At 44.5% G+C, this 21,123-nt stretch overlaps 1 protein-coding gene across 12 annotated transcripts in view; it reads right to left on the reverse strand.

The window, feature by feature from the left end:
* MACROD2 (mono-ADP ribosylhydrolase 2) overlaps positions 1-21,123 on the reverse strand; it is a 1,364,729-nt gene that overhangs the window by 42,430 nt on the left and 1,301,176 nt on the right. For 5 of the 12 annotated variants that reach the window (XM_084824178.1, XM_084824131.1, XM_084824157.1 and 2 more), the window contains one exon: positions 14,072-14,128. The exons of the other annotated variants lie outside the window; for them this stretch is intronic. In XM_084824178.1, the coding sequence (XP_084680304.1) occupies positions 14,072-14,128 (57 nt within the window). The remainder of the gene's footprint in view (positions 1-14,071; positions 14,129-21,123) is intronic. 12 annotated transcript variants of the gene reach the window in all.

Genomic DNA, 21,123 nt, shown 5'->3' on the forward strand with positions numbered 1-21,123 from the left:
CCTACCATTAGAAAGAGTGAGATGACAGCCTCAGGGAGCAGATGCTGTTCCCTGTTAACTCTCTGGCTGTTTTCCTCTGTCAGAGAACAGAACTGTGTATGCCACACAAACTAAAATGGGGCCTCTGAACTAGCTTGCTGCCTCAGGTATGGCGGAGACCACTATCCCATCACTAGTGATAAAGTAAGATTCAGTGGCCAGTCTAGTCAGCTTCTGTATGTGGACTGCAGGAGGCGCCATCTTGTCCTTTGCCTAAGGCAGCAAAATGCTTTGAACCAGCCCTGCTGTTGTCACTCAGCTTTCTGTGCCAACATGCATGTAAAATGCGTGTAAAAGTACCAAACATGGCAGCTCCTATTAGACAAGAGGTATTGAGCAACAGGGGCAGATGGGAGCCATGTACTCTAAACATATGGTTGGGTTCTCTGCTAGTGGGTTTTATTTATTTTATTACATAGCCAAAGCTCTCTGGGTGGTTTACAGAGGACTGAAAACCCATGGAGGGGGAAAACATGATGAGTCAGTCATCAATAAGTCCTTCTGCTAGGGATTCCTGTCACTAACTGGCAACTTCTGGAATCTCTGCCCAGATTACTCTGTGCTATTAAAAGCATCACAGGGAATCATTCCCTGGGGTAGATTATTACTGGAAACATGCGAAAAAGCTATTATTCCTTCTGGAACAATTTTCGCTGTATGTTGTTAGAAGAGTTTGACCTGACTGATCAAAGGGACAAGCTTTCCAAATTTGAACTACATGAATAAGTTCAGTAGCTGACAGAAATGGAAGCCCTTTATCCCATTCGATGGGCATAAAATTCACTTTAAAGGCATATTAAAAGTCCACCAACTAAACAAAGTTGGAGAGAAAGGAAGGCATTATATAGACCACTTTCATAATTCAAACAAGCAGCATGGCTGTGGTTTTAATTTCCTTACAAGTGCTTGGAAAAGAGAAAAGAAAAGCTCAGACCGTTGGTGTGTTACCAGGAGGCACAACTTTTTTTAGCCAGAATACCCAGTGTAAATCATTATCTCCTTCCACAGCCAAATTTAAATTGAGGAGCAATATAGCATACGTCACAAGGTTCATTTAACAGTTCCACATTATTTTCCATGGTCAAGGTCAGCGCTGAGGATTGTCATTATCAACAGGCTTTCCATAATTGCAGTAACTTCTTTTATTTTCATGGGAATTGCCACTGCCTTGCAAAAGAATGCAAAGTGGGCTAATCCCTTGGCAGGCATTTTCCCAGGGTCACAGTAAAATGGGGGCGGGGTGGGGTGCGGGTGTTCTAACAGTGATTCAGCCATAAAGGATTCAGAGTGGCATCAGTGGCTAAAATTAAAGCACTGTTTTTGAGTCACATTCAGTGTATGTTTTAGGCTACAATCCTATACAGACTTGCATGAGAGTAAGTCCCACTGAGCTCAGTGGAGCTGACCTCTGAGTAGACATGTATACAATGGCACTTCAGTTGCCTCCATACAACACATTTTAAGTTGCACTCCTAACACAATTTACTAGGGAGTAAATCCCTCTGAACTCAGTGGAACTTACTTCTGAGTAAACACATTTAGGATTGTCCTGTCAGTTGCAATATTTTAATTAAGGTTAAGTAAGTGTGTGTGTGTGTGTGTTTTAAATATGTATAACCAGACAAACTATTTTGGTCCTGCTGGTTTTCTCGGACAGCTTTGTGGCATTCAGCACCACTGACAGTGGCATTCTTCTGAACCACCTCACCAGAATAGGGCTGGGAGCATCATATTGAGGTGGTTCCAGTTGTTCCGGGGGATTTAGATTCAGAAGGTGGTGCTGGGGAACTACTCAACCCCTTGACTGTTGTCCTCTGGGGTGCCACAGAGTTTGTCCCCCATGATTTCCAACATCTACATGCAGTGCTAGTCAGGAGATTTGGGATGTTGAGTAATTGTTGTCTCTCACCTATTGTACGCTCTCTCTCTCTCTCTCTCTCTCTCTTCTCTCATTTTCATCATGGGGGCTGACTTCCTTAAAATAATCTTTAACAAAAATATTGCACTAATCTGTCTCCGCATTAAAACTTTCTATGCATTCCTGTACCCTGTTGCTTCATACACTTCTGGTAAATAGATATTTGTATTTCTATGAGAAACTGAGCCACCTCTAAATGTCTAGAGGGCTAAAAGGAAAGTAGGAAGGTATATTTGGAATAGTGGGAAAGTATTGCTACTGTGAGGTTTTTTTGTAACATATTGATCAAGGACCAGCTGAGAGTGTAAGTCTAGGAGGTTGGAAAGCAAACAAACAAACAACTCTGCTTGCCCTCACATTTCCCAGAGATGCAGGCAGTGTAGATCCCACTGAATTTAGGGGGAATTACATAAAATTATATTTTAAAAAATTATAGCAGTTGGTAAAGCATATAAAAGTTCAATTGTTGTGAACTACCCAGAGAGCTTTGGCTATGGGATGGTATACAATAAGTGAAATGAAATGAAAAGATTAAGGGTGCAATCCTATTGCCACTAGTCAGTGGGTAGGTGGCCATAGGATAGGTCGGTTCCCAGAGAACCGACCCCTACCCCCTCCTGCGCTGCCTCATAGGCAGCGCAGAATGGCCCTGTGCTCCGTGCTCATAAGAGCAATGTGGAGCGGCATAAAAGGGGCGTTCCCAGGGGCGGGGTGGGGTGGACAGAAATGCCAGTACGACACATCCTATGTGTCATCCGGCCCCTGCCGCCCCTGTTCTGACTTCCGGTGGCTAGATAGGCGTAATCAGCTGTCTAGCTGCAAATGCAGGCAGGAGAAGCATGGAGGAGACAATCCCCTCTGCACATCTCCTGCCCTGCATTGGATAGGCGGTCGCCTCGGAGTTTGGAGGTGGCCACCTATCCCCATAGGATTGCTCCCTCCACTAATTTAGTCCAATTAACCAAGTGGCATGAACTCAGGTGAAATCTCAATGCCATAATATCCAACCATATGATTGTGATTTGGCAAAGGAGAGTTGTACTCCCTCAAAAAAGCTACATCTGATATCATAACGACATTGTCTGTGTTTGGGTAAGCTGGTCTTATCTGGCACAAACCAAATGGGGGGGGGGGGCAGACCATAGCTCAGTAACTGGGCACATGCTTTGCAAGCAGAAGTTCCAAAATTCAATCCCTGGCATCTCCAGTTAAACAAGGGGCCAGGTAGTAGTTGAGGAGAAGGACCTGTGCCTGAGACCACAGAGAGGTGCTGCCCGTCGTAGTAGAAAGCACTGGGCTTGATGGCTAAAACATCTGACCTGGTATAAAGCAGCTTTATGTGTTCTATAGCAACTATACCTTCCTTCACTACCAGCACCCAGTGATACCATTCACTTCCGTCTAAAGCAGAGGAACCCCCAGCCTGTGGGCTTCATCTGGCCTACGCAATTCCCCGAAGTGGCCTGTGGAGTCTCTGGGGTTCCTCCAGGGGGCAGGGCTTGGCTCATTGGAGAAATCCCCCCTGGTGGGAATCTGAGAGAGCAGAAGGGATGTGGGTGGTGGGGAATTCTGCTGGCACTGGAAAGAGCAGCTGCTCTTCCCTGCAGAGTTGCTTCACATGGCACACAGCGCCTACATGGGAATGCCAGGTGCCACACAACGCCCAGGACTCTGCCAGCCGAGCCACTGTGTGTGGCACCCACACAGGGCTGCTGGGTGCTGTGCGAAGTCTGGGACTCCGCCAGCATCAAGAAGAGTGGCCACTCTTTGCCGTGCCCCCATGGGGACACCAGGTGCTACACAAAGCCCAGAACCCTCCCAGTGCAGGAAAGAGCAACCGCTCTTGACCTCTCCAGCATGTCTCTTTCTCCATGCCGAGAGAGGCACAGAAATCCATGCCTCTCTGAGCATGGAGAAAAACTAAAATGGGTGGGGGAAGGGTCTGATGAGGGACAATCTGGCCCCCAGCAGGAAAAGGTTCTGCATCCCTGTCCTAAAGAATGGATTTGTCTATTTGGAATTCAGAAACAAATAAGACATGGTATGGAGACTGCTTCTCTTGCTGCTTCAAGACTGAACTAACCAAAGACACAAAGATATGGATGTATTTCCCCCTTGGGTAGTTTCAGAACAAGCATTGCTATTAATATTTTCAAGGCTAGGTTGTAGGTTGGGAGGAAATGGAATGGTGACTTGGTGGCAAACTACAAGTTCATATTCTGGAAACCTCATAGGGCTTAGAAAAACCATTAAATTTGACTGCTGAACTTTTCACAGTGCTCTTTCCAATAAAGCACTCAGATTATTCCATCAGCTCTTCATCCACAAATCTATTCAAGGCAGTAATGTCAACACTTACAGGACAATGAAAAATATAGATGACTGAAAACAAAATGAAAAAAAAAACACCCTAATATTCTTGAAGGGGGCAGGGTGATGCTTCCTTCCCTGGGAGAGCCTTTTGTTCATGTAAACATAAAGGGCTGTGTTCATTTTACTTCTGGTTAACCTAGGTTTTCTGCCTGTGACTAATGAGTTTCCTTCCCCAGCCAAAACATGAAAGAATTTTACAGATAACTGAAAGAAATGATAATGACTTGAGGTGATATAGATCTCCTACTGTACACAGAATTACATTCCCCTGAGTGAGTCCATGTAAGAGCACTTTGTGCCATTCATCATCAAAGCACCATCCTTGGAGCTCTGCTGCTTTGATCATGTGCACCAGTTTTCTGATGATATAATGCAGTTTCCTAGCAAAGGCCATCCCTCCAGAGCACGATGCAAAAATGATTTTCGTATCAGGGCTCAGGAATATTTCTCCCCCTTCAAATCTGCCTTTTAGAGGATGGCAACAAGCACAGAGGCTTCTGGACTCTCTGTACCAGCATATTACAGTAACTTATTTATAAGCTTTTAGATTTTCAGTTGTAAGCTCCTTCAGGCACGGACCTGTCTTTTTGTTGTTATACTGTAAAGTATCATACACACTGATGGTTACATACAAACAAACAGGCAAGCAATTCCAGTCCCCACCTGTAAGAGTAGCAATGTCCACAGCACCTCACCTTATGAAATAAGCAGGGAAACGGTAACTGTTCTCAAGCAACCAAACCCAGTCTGTTGCTGCTACTTTAGCTGCTGTGCATAGGCTAAGCCCAGGCCTGAGTGGCAACAGCCAAGGCTGGCTCCAGGTTTGAGGTGGCCCTTGCAAAGCACCCTCTGGTAGGCCTCTTCTTACAGCACAGCCTCCTCACTCCCACCAATGCCACAAAATTACCTGGCAGCAGCAGCATTCAAATGGAGCCACCATTTAAATTTCCCACAATGCCTTGGAGTGATGCTACGTCAGGGGCATTGTGTGAAATTTAAATAGTGGCTCTTTGACCCGACCCAGCTCATCTGATCAGAGTGCTGGTTAAAGAGAGGCCAAGGACAGCAGACGGGCTCTGCGGCCCCCCAGAAGCTGCCTGAGGATTCTATATACTGACAGTAAGCCTGGCGACAGCTAAAGTGGCATTCTGTTTCAGATACATGGGGAAGAGCCATAGAGTTCCACCAGACTTACCACTAAATACACCTTATTTTGAGAACCATGTTGCCTCTTCTGGTGACCCCTAGAATATATTAGAGATAGCTGGTTGTCATATCTCCCCTAAAAGGCAACTGTGTCCACACATGAGCTTCTCAAAGCTCAGTAGTGCTGCTGCTGCTGCTGCTACAACTTAGGCCTCACTGGGGTGGTCAGCCCATGTCTTGCTCTAGCACTTCAGATTGTAGGTGGGGGCTGCAGTGAGAAAAAACAAACACCCCTTCCAAACAGATAACTATATGTCAGGGAGAAGAGTTCTAGCCTAGCCTTCTCTCTTACAAGTTTTTGGTTTTTTATATAGAGAGAGGGAACATGGAGGAACATAAAATCATGTGTATGCCTAACCTAACATCTGAAGTGCTACATACAGGGGAAGGAGCCTGGGGAAGGAGGACCAGCCAGCAGCTGCACCGGGTGGAGCCTGAGCCTGCTTCTGCCCCCGCCCACAGGTACTTAAGGTGGGGCTGCCAGAGGCTGCTCGGGGAGGAGAACCAGCCAGCAGGTGCACTGGGTGATCCTGAGCCTGCTTCTGCCCCAGCCCACAGGTACTTAAGGTGGGGCTGCCAGAGGCTGCTCGGGAAGGAGCCTGGGGAAGGAGGAGCAGCAGCCAGCAGCTAGCAGCTGCACTGGGTGCCCCGTCCACAGGTACTTAAGGCGGGGCTGCCAGAGGCTGCTCGGGAAGGAGGACCAGCCAGCAGGTGCACTGGGTGATCCTGAGCCTGCTTCTGCCCCAGCCCACAGGTACTTAAGGCGGGGCTGCCAGAGGCTGCTCGGGAAGGAGGACCAGCCAGCAGCTGCACCGGGTGGATCCTGAGCCTGCTTCTGCCCCAGCCCACAGGTACTTAAGGCGGGGCTGCCAGAGGCTGCTCGGGAAGGAGGACCAGCCAGCAGCTGCACCGGGTGGATCCTGAGCCTGCTTCTGCCTGTGCCCACAGGTACTTAAGGCGGGGCTGCCAGAGGCAGCCCCTCGGCGTTGTGCCAAGTGCAACGCTAAGTGTGCACTTAGCGTCGCACTTGGAGTTGCGTAGGATCTGAAGACCCACCCACCTGCCTCTCCAGAGACACCAGCAGCCACAGTACCAGCAGCAAATAGCAGCAGCAGATAGCAGCAGCAGAGGGTAGCAGCTTAAAGACAAGGGGAAAGGGGCAAACGTGGACTTTATCTGCTCCTTCTTAGCTGCTGTTCTCTTTTATCTCTTTTATCTTTTATATTCTTTTAAACTGTTGTGCATTTTATATTCTAACATTTTAATATGTGCCTGGGAGGGCTATTGGGCAACTCGGGGTGGGGGAGGTGCCACCATAACTGTGGTCACGGGCAGGGGGAGGTATGGTGTTGGGGGATTAACAGGCCAGCTGAGGAGAAGAGGGGCTAGACACCTTACAGCTGTCCCCTCTTCTGGTTCTTCCCCCAACCTGATGGTTCCTGGCAGCCTTACCAGTCTGCCTTCGGGTCTGGTGGTGCTGCTGCTGAATGCCAGGTCGGCCCAAAATAAAATCTCCCTCATCCATGATTTGATTGTGGATGAGGGGGCTGACCTGGCATGTATTACTGAGACCTGGGTGGGGGAACTGGGAGGGGTCACTCTCTCCCAGGTGTGCCCTCCTGGGTACTCGGTGCAGCACCAACCGGGGAGGGGGGGTTGCCGTGGTCTGTAGGAATTCAATCTCCCTCTCCAGGCTTCCTGCTCATTCGAGTGCAGATCTTGAGTGTTTGTACCTTGTGTTGGGTACCCAGGACAGATTAGGGATTCTGTTGGTGTACCGCCCACCCCGCTGCCCATCAGACTCCCTGCCTGAGCTGACGGAGGTGGTCTCGGACTTGGTGTTGAGGACCCCCAGGATGATGGTCCTGGGGGATCTCAACTTCCATGCCGAGGCCGCTGTATCCGGGGCGGCTCAGGACTTCATGGCCGCCATGACAACCATGGGGCTCTCCCAACATGTCATCGGCCCAACACATATAAAAGGACACACGCTTGATCTGGTTTTCTCGACTGGGCAGGAGGATGGTGATCTGAAAGTGGAGGAATTAACATCTGTCCCTTTGTCATGGTCAGATCACTTCCTGCTGAGGTTTAGACTCCTGGTGGCCTTTCCCCTCTGCAAGGGTGGGAGACCTATTAAAATGGTCCGCCCCCGGAGATTAATGGATTCCGATGGATTCCAGAGGGCTCTGGGGGATTTTCCTGCTGGTATGGCTGGTGCTCCTGTCGAAGCCCAGGTCCCTCTGTGGAATGCAGAGATGACTCGGGCGGTTGACACGATCGCGCCCAAGCGCCCTCTCCCTCTGATCAGAGCCCGGCCAGCTCCTTGGTATACACCTGAGCTGAGGGCAATGAAGCAAGAGGGGAGACGGCTAGAACGCAGGTGGAGGAAAACTCGTGCTGAGTCTGACCGAACACAGGTAAGAGCCCACTATCGAGCCTACTCTGTGGCGGTGAGGGTGGCAAAGAGACAGTTCTTTTCCACCAGCATTGCATCCTCTCAGTGTCATCCAGCGGAGCTTTTCTGAGTGGTTCGCAGCCTGTTACATTCTGGGCCAGGGAGAGAGACGGTGGAACCCTCGGTAGGCCGCTGTGACAAGTTTGCATGGCACTTTGAGGATAAAGTCGCTCAGATTCGTCATGAATTGGACACCACCATTAAAGCAGTTCCATTGGTAGAGGTGTTCAGAGCACCATCTGGTCCAGTTTTGTTGGATGAGTTTCAGTTACTGAGGCCTGAGGATGCGGACAAGGTGCTTGGCCAAGTCCGATTGACCACTTGTGTGCTTGACCCTTGCCCTTCATGGCTTATTAAATCAAACAAGGAGGGGTTGTCCAGCTGGGTCCAGGAGGTTGTAAATTCCTCCTTGAGAGAGGGAGTGGTGCCTAGGGATGGGGGAGAATTTCTCCCCGAAACTTCGGGGGGCTGAGTGCCAACGCATTCGGTCCTCCGAAGTTGCTCGGGGAGAACTTCTCCGCCCCCCCATCCCCCGCCCCCGGGATGGGACTTACCTTTCACGAATATCCCTCCCGGCGGCGGGTCCCGGTGGCGGTTCGGCAGGTCTTCGTCAGGGGCGGCAGCAAAGTAAAAAAAAAACCAACAACGCCCCCGTGATAGGCTACGTGACGATTAACGTAGCCTATCACGGCTAGATCTGCAAAGTCAGCCGTGATAGGCTACGTTAATCGTCACGTAGCCTATCATGGGTGACTTAAAAAAAAAAAAAAGCGCGTACGGCTAATGGCGGCCCCCATAGGGCGTTGCCCTTATTTTTGCCGTAGTCTACGTAATTCTTTACGTAGACTACAGGGACCAAATAAGGAACGCGAATGGCGGCTCCCTATGGGGGCCGCCATTTGCATACGCGCTTTTTTTTTTTCAAACTCACCCGTGATAGGCTACGTGACGATTAACGTAGCCTATCACGGCTGACTTTGCAGATCTAGCCATGATAGGCTACGTTAATTGTCACGTCGCCTATCACGGGGGCGTTTTTTTTTAACTTTTTATTTCGCGGCCGGGCGAGGAGGGAAGCCTCCCCCCCCCCGGCCTGAACTTCGGGGGGAGCAGCGAAGCACCTCCCCCCCACTGCGAAGCAAGCTGCGAGACCAGGTAAGTGACTTTCGTGCACCCCTAGTGCTGCCTGCCGCTTTAAAAGAGGCAGTAATTAGACCACTCCTGGAAAAGCCTAACCTGGACCCAGAGGATGTTAACAATTAACAAGTGGCCAACATCCCCTTCCTGGGCAAGGTGCTTGAGCGGGTGGTTGTAGGACAGCTCCAGGCACTCTTGAATGAAACGGATTATCTAGATCCATTTCAATCGGGCTTCAGGCCTGGTTTTGGAATGGAAACTGCCTTGGTCGCCCTGTGGGATGACCTCTGCCGGGAGAGGGACAGGGGGAGTGCGACCCTGTTGATTCTCCTGGACCTCTCAGCGGCTTTCGATACCATCAACCATGGTATCCTTCTGGATAGGTTGTCTGGGTTAGGAGTTGGAGGCACTTCCCTGCAGTGGTTCTGCTCCTACTTGGATGGCTGACTCTAGAAGGTGGTGCTGGGGGATTATTGCTCTGTGCCATGGCAATTGTGCCATGGGGTTCCACAGGGCTCTATTTTATCCCCCATGCTGTTTAACATCTACATGAAACCGCTGGGGGTGGTTATCCGGAGGTGTGGGCTGAGGTGCCATCAATATGCAGATGACACCCAGCTCTACCTCTCTTTCTCATCAAAACCAGGTGAGGCAGTGACTGTTCTGAATCAGTGCCTGGGCATGGTAATGGACTGGATGAGGGCTAATAAACTGAAACTCAATCCAGACAAGAGGGAGGTACTGTTAGTGGGTGGTTCATCTGCCCGGCTAGGTGATATTCAACCTGTTCTAGAGGGGGTTGCACTCCCCCTAAAGGATCAGGTTCGTAGTTTGGGGGTGCTCTTGGATCCAGAACTGTCACTTGAGGCACAGGTGAACTCAGTGGCACGGAGCACTTTTTATCAGCTTAGGCTGGTATACCAACTACACCCTTATCTGGACAGAGATAGCCTAGCTACAGGTATCCATGCTCTGATAACTTCTCATCTGGATTACTGCAATGCATTATACGTGGGGCTGCCTTTGAAAACGGTCCAGAAACTTCAGCTGGTCCAAAATAGGGCAGCAAGATTGTTAACAGGGACTGGCCTGCGAGCTCATATTACGCCAGTACTTTTCCAGCTGCACTGGCTGCCAGTCCATTTCCGGGCCCGATTCAAAGTGCTGGTGTTAACATTCAAAGTCCTTAACGGCTTGGGGCCAGGTTACCTGAAGGATCGCCTCCTCCCATATGTGCCTGCCCGGACCTTAAGATCATCATCAGCGGCCCTTCTCCGTGAGCCCCTGCCAAAGGAAGTGAGGTGGGTGGCTACTAGGAGGAGGGCTTTTTCTGCTGTGGCACCCCGGCTCTGGAATTAGCTCCCTAGTGAGGTTCGCCTGGCGCCTACATTGTATTCCTTTCGGCGCCAGGTGAAGACCTTTTTATTTTCCCAGGCATTTTAGCATTTTAGCTTTCTAAATTTTTATCTTTGCTGTTTTAAATCTGTATTTTAAACTCTTGCACTGCTGCTAGGTTTTATTGTGGTTGTATTGTTATATTGTGGTTTTAATGTTCTATATATTTTAAATTGTTTTATTGTGTGTTGTTTGGTTTTAATTTTTGTGAACCGCACAGAGAGCTTCGGCTACTGGGCGGTATAGAAATGAAATAAATAAATAAATACACCCCAGACATTGGTTGACTGACGCAGGGAGAACAAAGCAGGCCTGAGTCACAGCACCTTAGCAAGGCATAAAGATTGGGTTTCTAGTCTTAACATGGGCACATAAAAATTATTTTCACGACACGATCTTGAAAAAGCATTATGTGTACTGTGGTAATATTATTTCACCCTTTCTCACCGTTCTATCTTGCCACACCTCACATCAGGTGTCCTTTAAATGATGCTGGAACTATGAATTACATGTTCATTACTAACCTGAAGCCAAATAATTTAGTGGTTAGTTAAGTCAATATTTACTTTCTGTGTTATTTCTCTTTCTCTATTCCACTACCTCTATGGCCTTTCTTCTCTTTAACTCCTTATTCCAAAGTCCTTCAGCCTCCAGAGTTTCCTTGTCTTCCTGCCAACAGCACAGAACTCCAACCCTTCTCACCCATACCTAGGGATTTCAAGAATTTCATTTCTGTTCATAAATCATGCAGATATGGCTCCTTCACAATCCCAAACACAAATGCGAGCAGGAGCACTTTGGAGAGAAAAATGTTTGCAATTCCTGAATTTGCAGTTGCACTGAAAAGTTCATATTTTAAAGAAATGTGCACATTGAAATGCATATCTCCCCCAAAATACACATTTTCACACTTTAATCAAAGGGGAGAAAGTGTGCACTTTTGAAAAATATGCACAGAAATAGGCACTTGAACAAGCTGAAAAAAGGGTCTAAAGTGAAAATGGGAGAGGCTGAAATGAGCTTTGAAGTGATTTTCAGAAAATTTAGGTGAGCTTAAAAATCACTGGTTCTCCTACCCTACCCATGCTTAGACCAAAGTCTTCTGACCTTCATTTTTTAGCCATATAAACTTCTAGATTTAGTACTCCTACTAAATATTCTTAAGGAAACTACTGAACAAGTAGTAGGCCATTACAGGGTTAAGTAACAGTTACCAGAATAAAAATTATGCTTTTAGAGATGTTAAGCTAATTTCAGTTTATACTGGGAAATTATCTCAAAATACACTTAAACTGATTTGCTTTGCCTATGGCATTGGCTTTGTTGATCTTTGCAGAATAAAAGATAATTTATGTTGTTTTGTCAGAAAAAAGTAGACCAAGTTATTTCAATTGTAAATCTCTGCTGTTTGCACTGTTTGGAGCTCATTACATTTTGTGGCATTTCCCTGAGGTACATGCCTTTTGCCCCACGTTACTCTCAGCAGCTTGCATGCGTTACTTTTCTTCCCCTGGTTGCCATGCTGAGTTCATGGCCAGGTACAAATGTATCAAATACACACTTCCCAAATCAATGTACAAGCCAGAACGCAGCTGTCCTTCACTGTTCGACTTCTCCAAGTTTTGTGATGCAGTTCTTCAGAAAGAACTCAAAAAAGCAGATATATTAGGGAAATGTATGCACAAAAATGTGTATATTAGTAAAAGAAAGACAGAAAAGCAGCATTATATAAAAGAAAACGTCTTGAAAAAAATGTATATATTTGGCAAAAATGCACACAGAATGTGTAAATTGGGAGAAATATACACAAAAATGTATGTACATTTATGCGTGGACTTTTTAAAAAAATTGCAAAATGATGCAGAAATGGGAAGGAATAAAATGAAGGCTGGGAAGAAAAAAAAACCTCTCAGACACTAAATTGACATATTCTCCCATCCCTAGACTAGAAATAATTCACCAGAAGCAAACACGAACATATTAGGGCCAACTGCACTATGCTCCTTGTCTTGTGTGAGACAGATGGAAACTACCTCAGGGTAAAACTGACTTGGCCTGGGATAAAAACTACAAAATGCAGTGTGTGCAAATGTGTGTTTGTTTGTTTATTTATGTTTTTATTTCTGTTTGGCTGCAATTCTGGTCAGTGGGCAACATGTTGGTACAAGCAGGGGTGCTGCTAGGGCCAGGCCACCAAGCTGAGGTGTTTGGGCCTACAATGCTGAGGGTCCCCACGTATGACTTTTTTAAAAAGCAACCCACAGAAAAGACTCTCCCCCCTTGCAAACTCTCTCTCTCTCTCTCTCTCTCTTTCTCTCTTTCTCCCCTGCCCCAGTGCGCGCTGTCCCTCCATTTCCTCTCTCCCCCCTTTACCAGGCACGTGACACCTTTTCTCTCTGTGTCTTTTAACATTTAGAAGGGGTCAGGTGTGCTGCAGTGGAAGCTGCAGTTGTGTCCACCATCTTCATTTCTCCAGAGAGCGTCTGAGCAGCCCCTGTAGGCCCAGAGGCACTTTGGGGAACATCGAGATGCTGGGTGCGACTACAGCTTCACATGCAGTGTGCCCAGGCTCTTCTAAAAGTTAAAAGAGAAAGAGAGAAAAAATGTGTCACTTGCCTGGTAAAAGGAAAACTGGGGAGTGGGGTACCCAGAAGTGTGTGTGTGTGTGTGTGTGTGTGAGAGAGAGAGAGGGGGGGGGCACCAGAGGACATCTTGCTGGAAAGCACATAAGGGAGGGATGACGATGGCACCAGACAATGCTGCCAGCATGTGTTATATGTATAAATATGCTCATTCATGTTATTTTATATTTGTATAGCAACAATTAATAGATATTTTTCCGTAGAAGTGGTCAAATATTCATTCTTAGCATACAGTAGACAAGTTTGCAGCAATTTAGTGAACAGAAGCAGAGTGAGTGTGTGTGTGTGTGTGTGTGTGTTTAGTGTCTGGATTGTCAAGGCTGTTGTTGTTTTCCTCTCTGTCTCTCCTTCTTTCTTTACAACTGATCCTTTAAACACACACACACACACACACACACACGCACACATGGAAACCATGAAACCCTGTGTCAGCAGTCATAGTGTATCAATGGCATATAGTCTAGAGAACGTACTCTTATCCTTTGCAACCCAGGCATCTGTGCTGAAAAGATAAAAAGTGTAAAAGAAAAATGGAAATACATAGAGTTAAGTATAATGCTTTGACTACCCACAAGTCAAGTACTAGGGAGATTGGTTCATCATATCTTAAAGGCTGCAATACTATACCCACTGCCACTTGCCTGCAGGGGAGTAAGCCCATTGAATTTAATGGGATTTATGTCTGATCAGACATGTATAGGATTGCACTGTAGGTTACAGTGATTCCGAGGGTGCCTCCATTTAAACTTTCAGAGTATTAGAAATGTGAATAATCTTGCCTTAATGATGCAAAAATGTGGCAATGCGTATTTTCATTTAAATGAATCTCCTATTTATAAACAGCCAATAAAATATGAACAATCTCAAAAGTCATTACACATTTCTAACATTTTCCATACATACCTGACTCTAAAGTAATTCCATTGACTTTGGAACAAATGTGTTGTGGTAACATTATACCTGTAACAAAATGACACAAAACTCTATATACATAACTGAACTTCCAAGGGCATACAAACTTCCAGTTTCTGGAAAAAATAAGGTGGCCTTCGGACATTTTAACAGGTGCTGAAACAGGAAGTATGCACAAGTTTTACTTCTTTGTCTGTTACATTTTCTGTAATGTCTGCAAACAGGCAATGGTTTGAATCCAGAGTTAGCCATACTTAAAAGCAGACCCACTGAAATCAATGTCATGACTAACTTAAGCCCCATTGATTCCAGTGGATATACTCTATGTATGACTATGTCTGGATCCAACCCCTTGAGTGGGGAGATGTGTGTATTGCAGCAGCAGTTGGACATTTGATCCAATGGGGAACTATCTGCCTTCCGTAGAAGCTCCACCACATGTGGTCTGGCCCTGCAAGCGAGGTTTATTGTGTGTTCAGATAAGATATTCATAATTGCTTCCAATGTAGTGTCCGCTACTGAACAGGGTTAAACAGAGCATTTTATGGGCTGTTTTTCTTCAGAACCCAAAGGATGACTTCACATATTTACATCTAATAAGTTTAATGATATCCAAATATTTATCTCCACTGTGGCTAAATTAGCAGGTACTTAATTCTATTAATATATACCACCTGACACTTGGGTTCTCTCACTTGCCTGTATGTGGAAAACAGAAAACTACATAATTCAGTTATGTGGAAAATGTCCTCAAGGGCATCTACAATGTAGCTGACATCCCACATAAAATCTGTGCTTCACACACTGAAGTTGCTTTCTGCAGTGCCTTATTAGCAAGAGTTAAAAAAGGAGAAGCCCCCATCCTCCCACTATGAATTCATTATTCATAGATAATGAATAAAAATTAAGAATAAAACTGCTTATGCGGCTGTGTATTTTTTTTTTTTTAAACAGTTCGCTGTCAGATCCAATGCAGGATGAAATTTCTTTTCCTGTTAATTAATCAAGCTTTCATCTCAGCTGCTCTGATATGTAAATAAAGCTCACAAGCTAGTTTTATAAAACATACTGGGAAAGAGACATAGGAGGGACCAGGGGGGAGGGGAAATAAGCCTAATGGATTCTTAAATAAAAAAGTAGTTAATTGTGTTGGTGGTATTCTCTTACTCAAGGATGACCAAACAAGGCTTCAGTACTGACATCATTTTGTGGTTCTTCTTTTAAGTGATTGAACTGTGCTCTAAAGTCTAAGCAAAGGTCTTTGATTAAACATCAGAACCTACCAAATATATATGTAGACAGCGTTATAAATATTCTGAAGGGAGAGAGAGTGGCACCTACTACTAAACTCTGCTGCATATATATATACACACACACACACACACACACACACACGCTTAACTTTCCAAGACTTACTTCTCAGGCTCTTTATTAAAATTGCTCAGGCCTTTCGACCTCTACCATAGGAGGGGGGGAGGGCAAGGAGGGACTGAGAAGCCTTAAGTTAATTACCCAGACACAACTGAGACATGCTTGATGAGATGGGAAAAATATGAACCTTTTGAAAGGATGAAAAAAAAATCTCTGACCATCTGCTTAGTGGCATTGCTTTGAGAACAATGAGAGAGAATAAAAACTGGGGATGGGGTCGGGGGGGGGGGGGCGCTGCAAGCCAGAGTGAAAAGGTAAAGGATCCTTCAATTATTGGGTCAATGAGGCCATTACTGCTCGAAATGTCTGAGAGAGTACGCAAAACAAGCTTAGAAGGCTCAGAAAACAACAACAGCTCATTGCAAAAAAACAGCCCATAAGAAAGCAATTTAGGTCAGTGTTGATCATGAAACATTAGTTAATTAGAAATCATAGGTAATATGTGTGTGGGAGGCCCTGAAATAATTCAGTACATTAAGGGCACTGAAGAAGCTTCATTCGTCCTTCTGTCCTTTCCTTGATTTGCAGTCTTTAAAGTCTTGCAGATGGAGCTCTGTTTAAATGAATACCATACCACTGGAGAGAAGCTTCTGTTTTATTTGGCAATACAGGTGAACTGCCTGAATTAAGGTTTTAAATGAATGCCTCAGGTGTTTGTTCAATATGGTGCACAGCTTATGTGCTGTGAGCTCTGAAGGCTTCGCAAAACGCATCAGTGTTTTCACAATTATACAATCCACTCGAGAAAAATTGCATAGATTTTTTAGAAGGCAAAAGTTTGCTAACGCACAATACCACAAATCAGACTTGAACCAATGTTTTATCTCGATCATAAACTGCATTACCCTACAGAAAGAATACATTGTTATGTGTTATTCTATATGAATGAGACCGCTGGTTCTGAGGTTCCCTAAACCTTGGTAATAAATGCAATAATCCTATTTTTTATACAGATCACATTTTTACTCTATTCTTTCCCTGTAGCAGCTATATTATTTTTTTGCTTCTAAGCATTTAAAGCTGATAGAACTTTATGAGTGTTTGGAGGGAAAATTCCGCCTCATGACTTGATTGAAATCTAGGGTGGCCACTTATGAATCACCAAAATATGAGAAACGCATCACCAAAAAAGAGGACAAAAGAGGATACCAATTTGTATAATGTGTCCCTATGCTAATTTATATGTATATGTACACATTTAGAAATTATTATTATAATGTAGGTAGAAATACAGCACATTTCACCATAGTATGGAAGACTATAACCAGGTGATCTGTGTGCCTTGCTCAGTCTGCTGTCCAGTGATGGGCAACTTTAAGGCCCCTAATATCACTCTCTCTTCTGATGGTTCTTTCTCTCTGAACCGGACTTGGACAGTCCTTCAAATAGAGGATGTCTTCAGAACAGATGACTGTCCTCTAGCAGCTCTTCAAGTAGACGACTGTCCTCTGTAAAAGAGGACACATGGTCACCCTAGGATTGCTGTGCCTTTTAAAGTGGCTAATGAGAGAGACGTTTAGCAAGATAAGGATTTTTTTTTTCTTAGTTCAGCAATTTAACAGGAGAAGCCCAGTCACTAGGCATATATTGTCTGAACAGGGCTATAATGCTGTAGTCTATATTGGAATGCTGAAGGCATAGTTTCATGATACTCCAAAGCTTCCATCTTGGATTAATTCTGTGCTGAGGGGGGAAAAAAAGTTTAGAGGGCATGTATGGTTTTAACTGGCTCTCACTCATCTTCTTATCAGATGTTCCAGCCACACCTATCTACCTCCTTGTTATGTGAGTTAAAGATGCAATAGAAAACAGATATTTCTCCTAAGAATATAGCATACTTTTAAAATATCAAATTATTCTTATCCCAATGATATCTAATATTGATATTTTTATTTATTATATAAGCTTATATCTTGCCTTTTCACATAATGGTGCCCAAGGCTCCAACAAATAAGATAAAATATGATATAAAACAATCCTCTAAAATATAAACAGTACATAAAACAAACAGATTTTTTAAAAACGGATCAATACAACATGCAATTAAAGAAAATGCAGCAGCAGCAAATAAAACAGATTAGCTGGAGAGGCCAAAGGTCTGTCTAAACAAAAAGGCTTTATGTGATGCCAGAAAACCACTGCAGTAGGGGCTAAATAGGCCTCCCTAGGAAAGGAGCTCCAGAGACCAGGCAAAGCCACACACAAAAAGCCCGCTCTTGAGTCCCCACCAAATGCACTGCAGACATTCCGAATCTAGTAAGTATTAATCAGGTAAGAAAAATCTGGACATGTAAGTATGCCTTCCTTTAATGGCAGACAAGTAAAACATATGGCATCAAAAATGCTCCTCTGCATGGAATAAAGGTAAATTTGTACTTTATATCCCAGCTAGCATCCTCTGGCTATGGATAAGGAACGCTATGGGTAGTATCCAATGTTAGTCCTATGTAGAGTAGACGTGCTGAAATGAATGGGACTTGTTAGTTGTGACTAACTTAAGATTCATTCATTTCAACAGATCGAGTCTGCGTAAGACTAACACTGGGTACTACCCTATTTCAGTAATTTGTTATCATGCCTAGGCAGTTATGCTATAGTGTTCCACAAGGTTCTGTATTGTCCCTATGCTATGCAAAGTCTTCTTAGGAGAGGGAAACCTGGTGCCCTCCAGATGTTTAGGACTGCAACTCTCATCAGTCCTAGCCAGCATGACCAATGGTCAGAGATCATGGAAGTTGTAGTCCAAAACATATGGAGGGCACCAGGTTACCTACTCCTAACTGCTGGGAGAGGAAATAAGACATTTTGGACCCGGGGGCCTTCAATATGCTGATGACTCCCAATTCTATCTCTCCTTTACATATGACCCATAAGAGGCTGGATAAAGCCTAACAAATTGAAGTTCGATATCAGTTCCTTGGACTGATAAACTAATCCAGGAAGCAATATTCAGCTGTTCTAGATGGGATCACACTTCCCCTTAAGAATCTGGTGTAGAGAATTACACCATCCAGCTTTGCTATTGAATACTCAGATCAGTGCTTCAACCAACTTTGGCTGGTATGCCAACTGTTCCTTTTCTCACAGAGAAATGGTATGACTAATTATCCATGCTCTAGAAACTTCCAAGCTACATTACTGTAATTTTTATATGTCGGGCTGACCTTGAAGCATTACACCTGATCCAAAATATGGCAGCCAGACTTAACTGGAATGGAACAGTTTGAAGATATTATGCCACTGTAGGGTCTACCAGTTTGTTTCCAGCTCATTTCAACATGCTGATTTTAGCCTTTAAAGCCGTAAATAGCCTGTGACCAGGTATGTTAAGCACCATCTTCTCCCACATGAACTGCCTGTCAAGTAAGATCTTCACTGGAGGTCTTTCTCCAGGTACTTCCCCCACTTTCTGAGATTGGACGGTTGACTACTAATGATGGGGCCTTCTCAGCAGTAGTGTCCAAACTGTGGAATTGCCTTCCAGATATGCCCTTCTGGTGCTTTCAGTATTACAATTTATCTGACAAGCAAAGTCTGTCCCATTCTCTTGGGCTTTTAGTGGCATCTGATTGGCTTTTATGCTTATTGTTTAATAGTTTTTTTTTTGTCTCACTAGCTTGTTGTTGTTATTATTGCTTTCTTTGGGTTTTTAAGTGCTTTCCTTTTTTAATGTTCAGTTGTTCTATCGTTTTAATTGTAATTGATTTCATTTGCAAAAAGATGGGATATAAATAAACAACAATAGAGAAGCCATTGACTTAACAGCAATGACTGAAAGCACCAACGCAGGTTTTAAACCAGACTTTCCCAACTGGTGCCCTCCAGATGTGTTGTACTACAATTCCTATCATCCCTAGTCAGCATGGTTGGGGAAGGCTGCTTTAAACCAATAAAAGAAAGAAAAACATTGGGCAAAAGACACAGCTCAACATTTCAGAAGAAGCACAGAAAACAAACACATCTTTAAACTGGTAGCTATTTACAAAGTCCTATGTCAAAGGTACTGAACTATATAAATGCATTTTTCTATCTAGAATGATCCAATCAGAATTTAAAGTATTACAGGACGAAGAGCACATTCTAAGATACACAACAGTATTCATGACTGCACAGGAAAAAATGTAGGGCAGAACAGTTGATAAGCTGACTCTACTCCATATGCTGTAGGTATTAATTATATCAGACACTGCACAGCATGCCATGACTTTTTGTATCAATAGATGTGAGAAAACTGAAGGAAAGGGATCGATTAGTTCTCTGGAAGTCTAATGAGGGCAAAGGAAGTAAAATGTGACATTTGTATTGGATATAAAAGAGGTTCAACGATGGGCAGCTCTATTTTGGCGAACACTGTAACAGAAGGAGAGTGTAAAAAAAACCCTGAATGTAGGAATGGTGAAGTACAAGCAACCCACCAAAATCACTAGTTTTATGGTCTAACGAAGCTTTCTCTGATGTTTTTGCATGTCACTTGATTTTCAGCAGGTTCAGCTGATTCATTGAGGGTGTTGTGGAAGAAGTAGGACTTCTTTGTATTTGTTGACTGCCCCATTCTCCCCATGAAGGCTTTCCCAGGGAACTGGGTACTTGGAACAGAACTTTTCCATGTTGCTGTTGTTAACAGCAACTACCCTGTCAATACCGCCTGTCAAGTCCATGTTTGGAAGAGGCAACTACAAGAGAGAGCCATTCACAATAAAAGGTTCATAACTGAGTATATGTGCTTTGTGATATCTTTAGCTTGGGAGAAGCTGCCACCAGCACAGAATGTGAATTAACACCACTGTTAATTCACTATTGAAACTGAGTCTTAACACTCCCATAAGGTACTGCTGGGGACGTGTGTAGGGAAGATGGTGATGTACCATCTCACATGCTACTATGTGGCCACATTAGACACAGAGACATTTTGGATTCCCTCCCTGAGTGCAAGCCAGGCCCCCAGTGACTGGCACATGATTCTCTTTATGCTCAAAAGAAGACTTTATGAGCCAGCTAAGTACAGAGAAACTATTCCAGATGGTGGAGTCTGCATGATTGGTTGATCAGCTGCCCACTGTGTTAAAAGAACAGAAAGCCTTGGAGGAGCTGTAGGAATGCAAGTGACAGTCTGAATAGCATCAGGTTCAAACACAAAAGAAAAGGGGTAATATTCTGAAGAGAAGGGTGAGGTTATGCCATGTTATTATCAATAACTCCCTTGTGCAGGATTTCCTCCTGTCAAGGGGAAGATTTATTTCCTTACAGAACTGTTCATGTCATATCTCCTTTTCATATAAAAATGTCCTCTCTTTGATTGATGCTGGATCCTATAACAATCTTCTGTTGTAAGGTTGCTCTTGCTTCGTGTCACCTCAGTGCAAGCTTTACAGATCTTAAGGACTGTGCAAACAAGATGAAAATGAGAAGATCGTGAAGGAAACTGGCATATGGAAAAGGTAAGATGAAGAAGTATAATGAACAGAGCTGTGAAGGAAGAGAGCAGAACACTGACTAACTGCACAGAAAGAATACTGGAACTTAACAAATAGTAGTTTGAGAACTTGATATAAACCTTGCATTCCACATCTGAAACAGAGGAGACTCAGATTTGTTATCCAATCAGTTTCTCA

Source organism: Heloderma suspectum, chromosome 1, assembly GCF_057233095.1.
Source record: "Heloderma suspectum isolate Gila_16-S chromosome 1, 16-S_ref, whole genome shotgun sequence".
NCBI classification, from domain to species: domain Eukaryota; kingdom Metazoa; phylum Chordata; class Lepidosauria; order Squamata; family Helodermatidae; genus Heloderma; species Heloderma suspectum.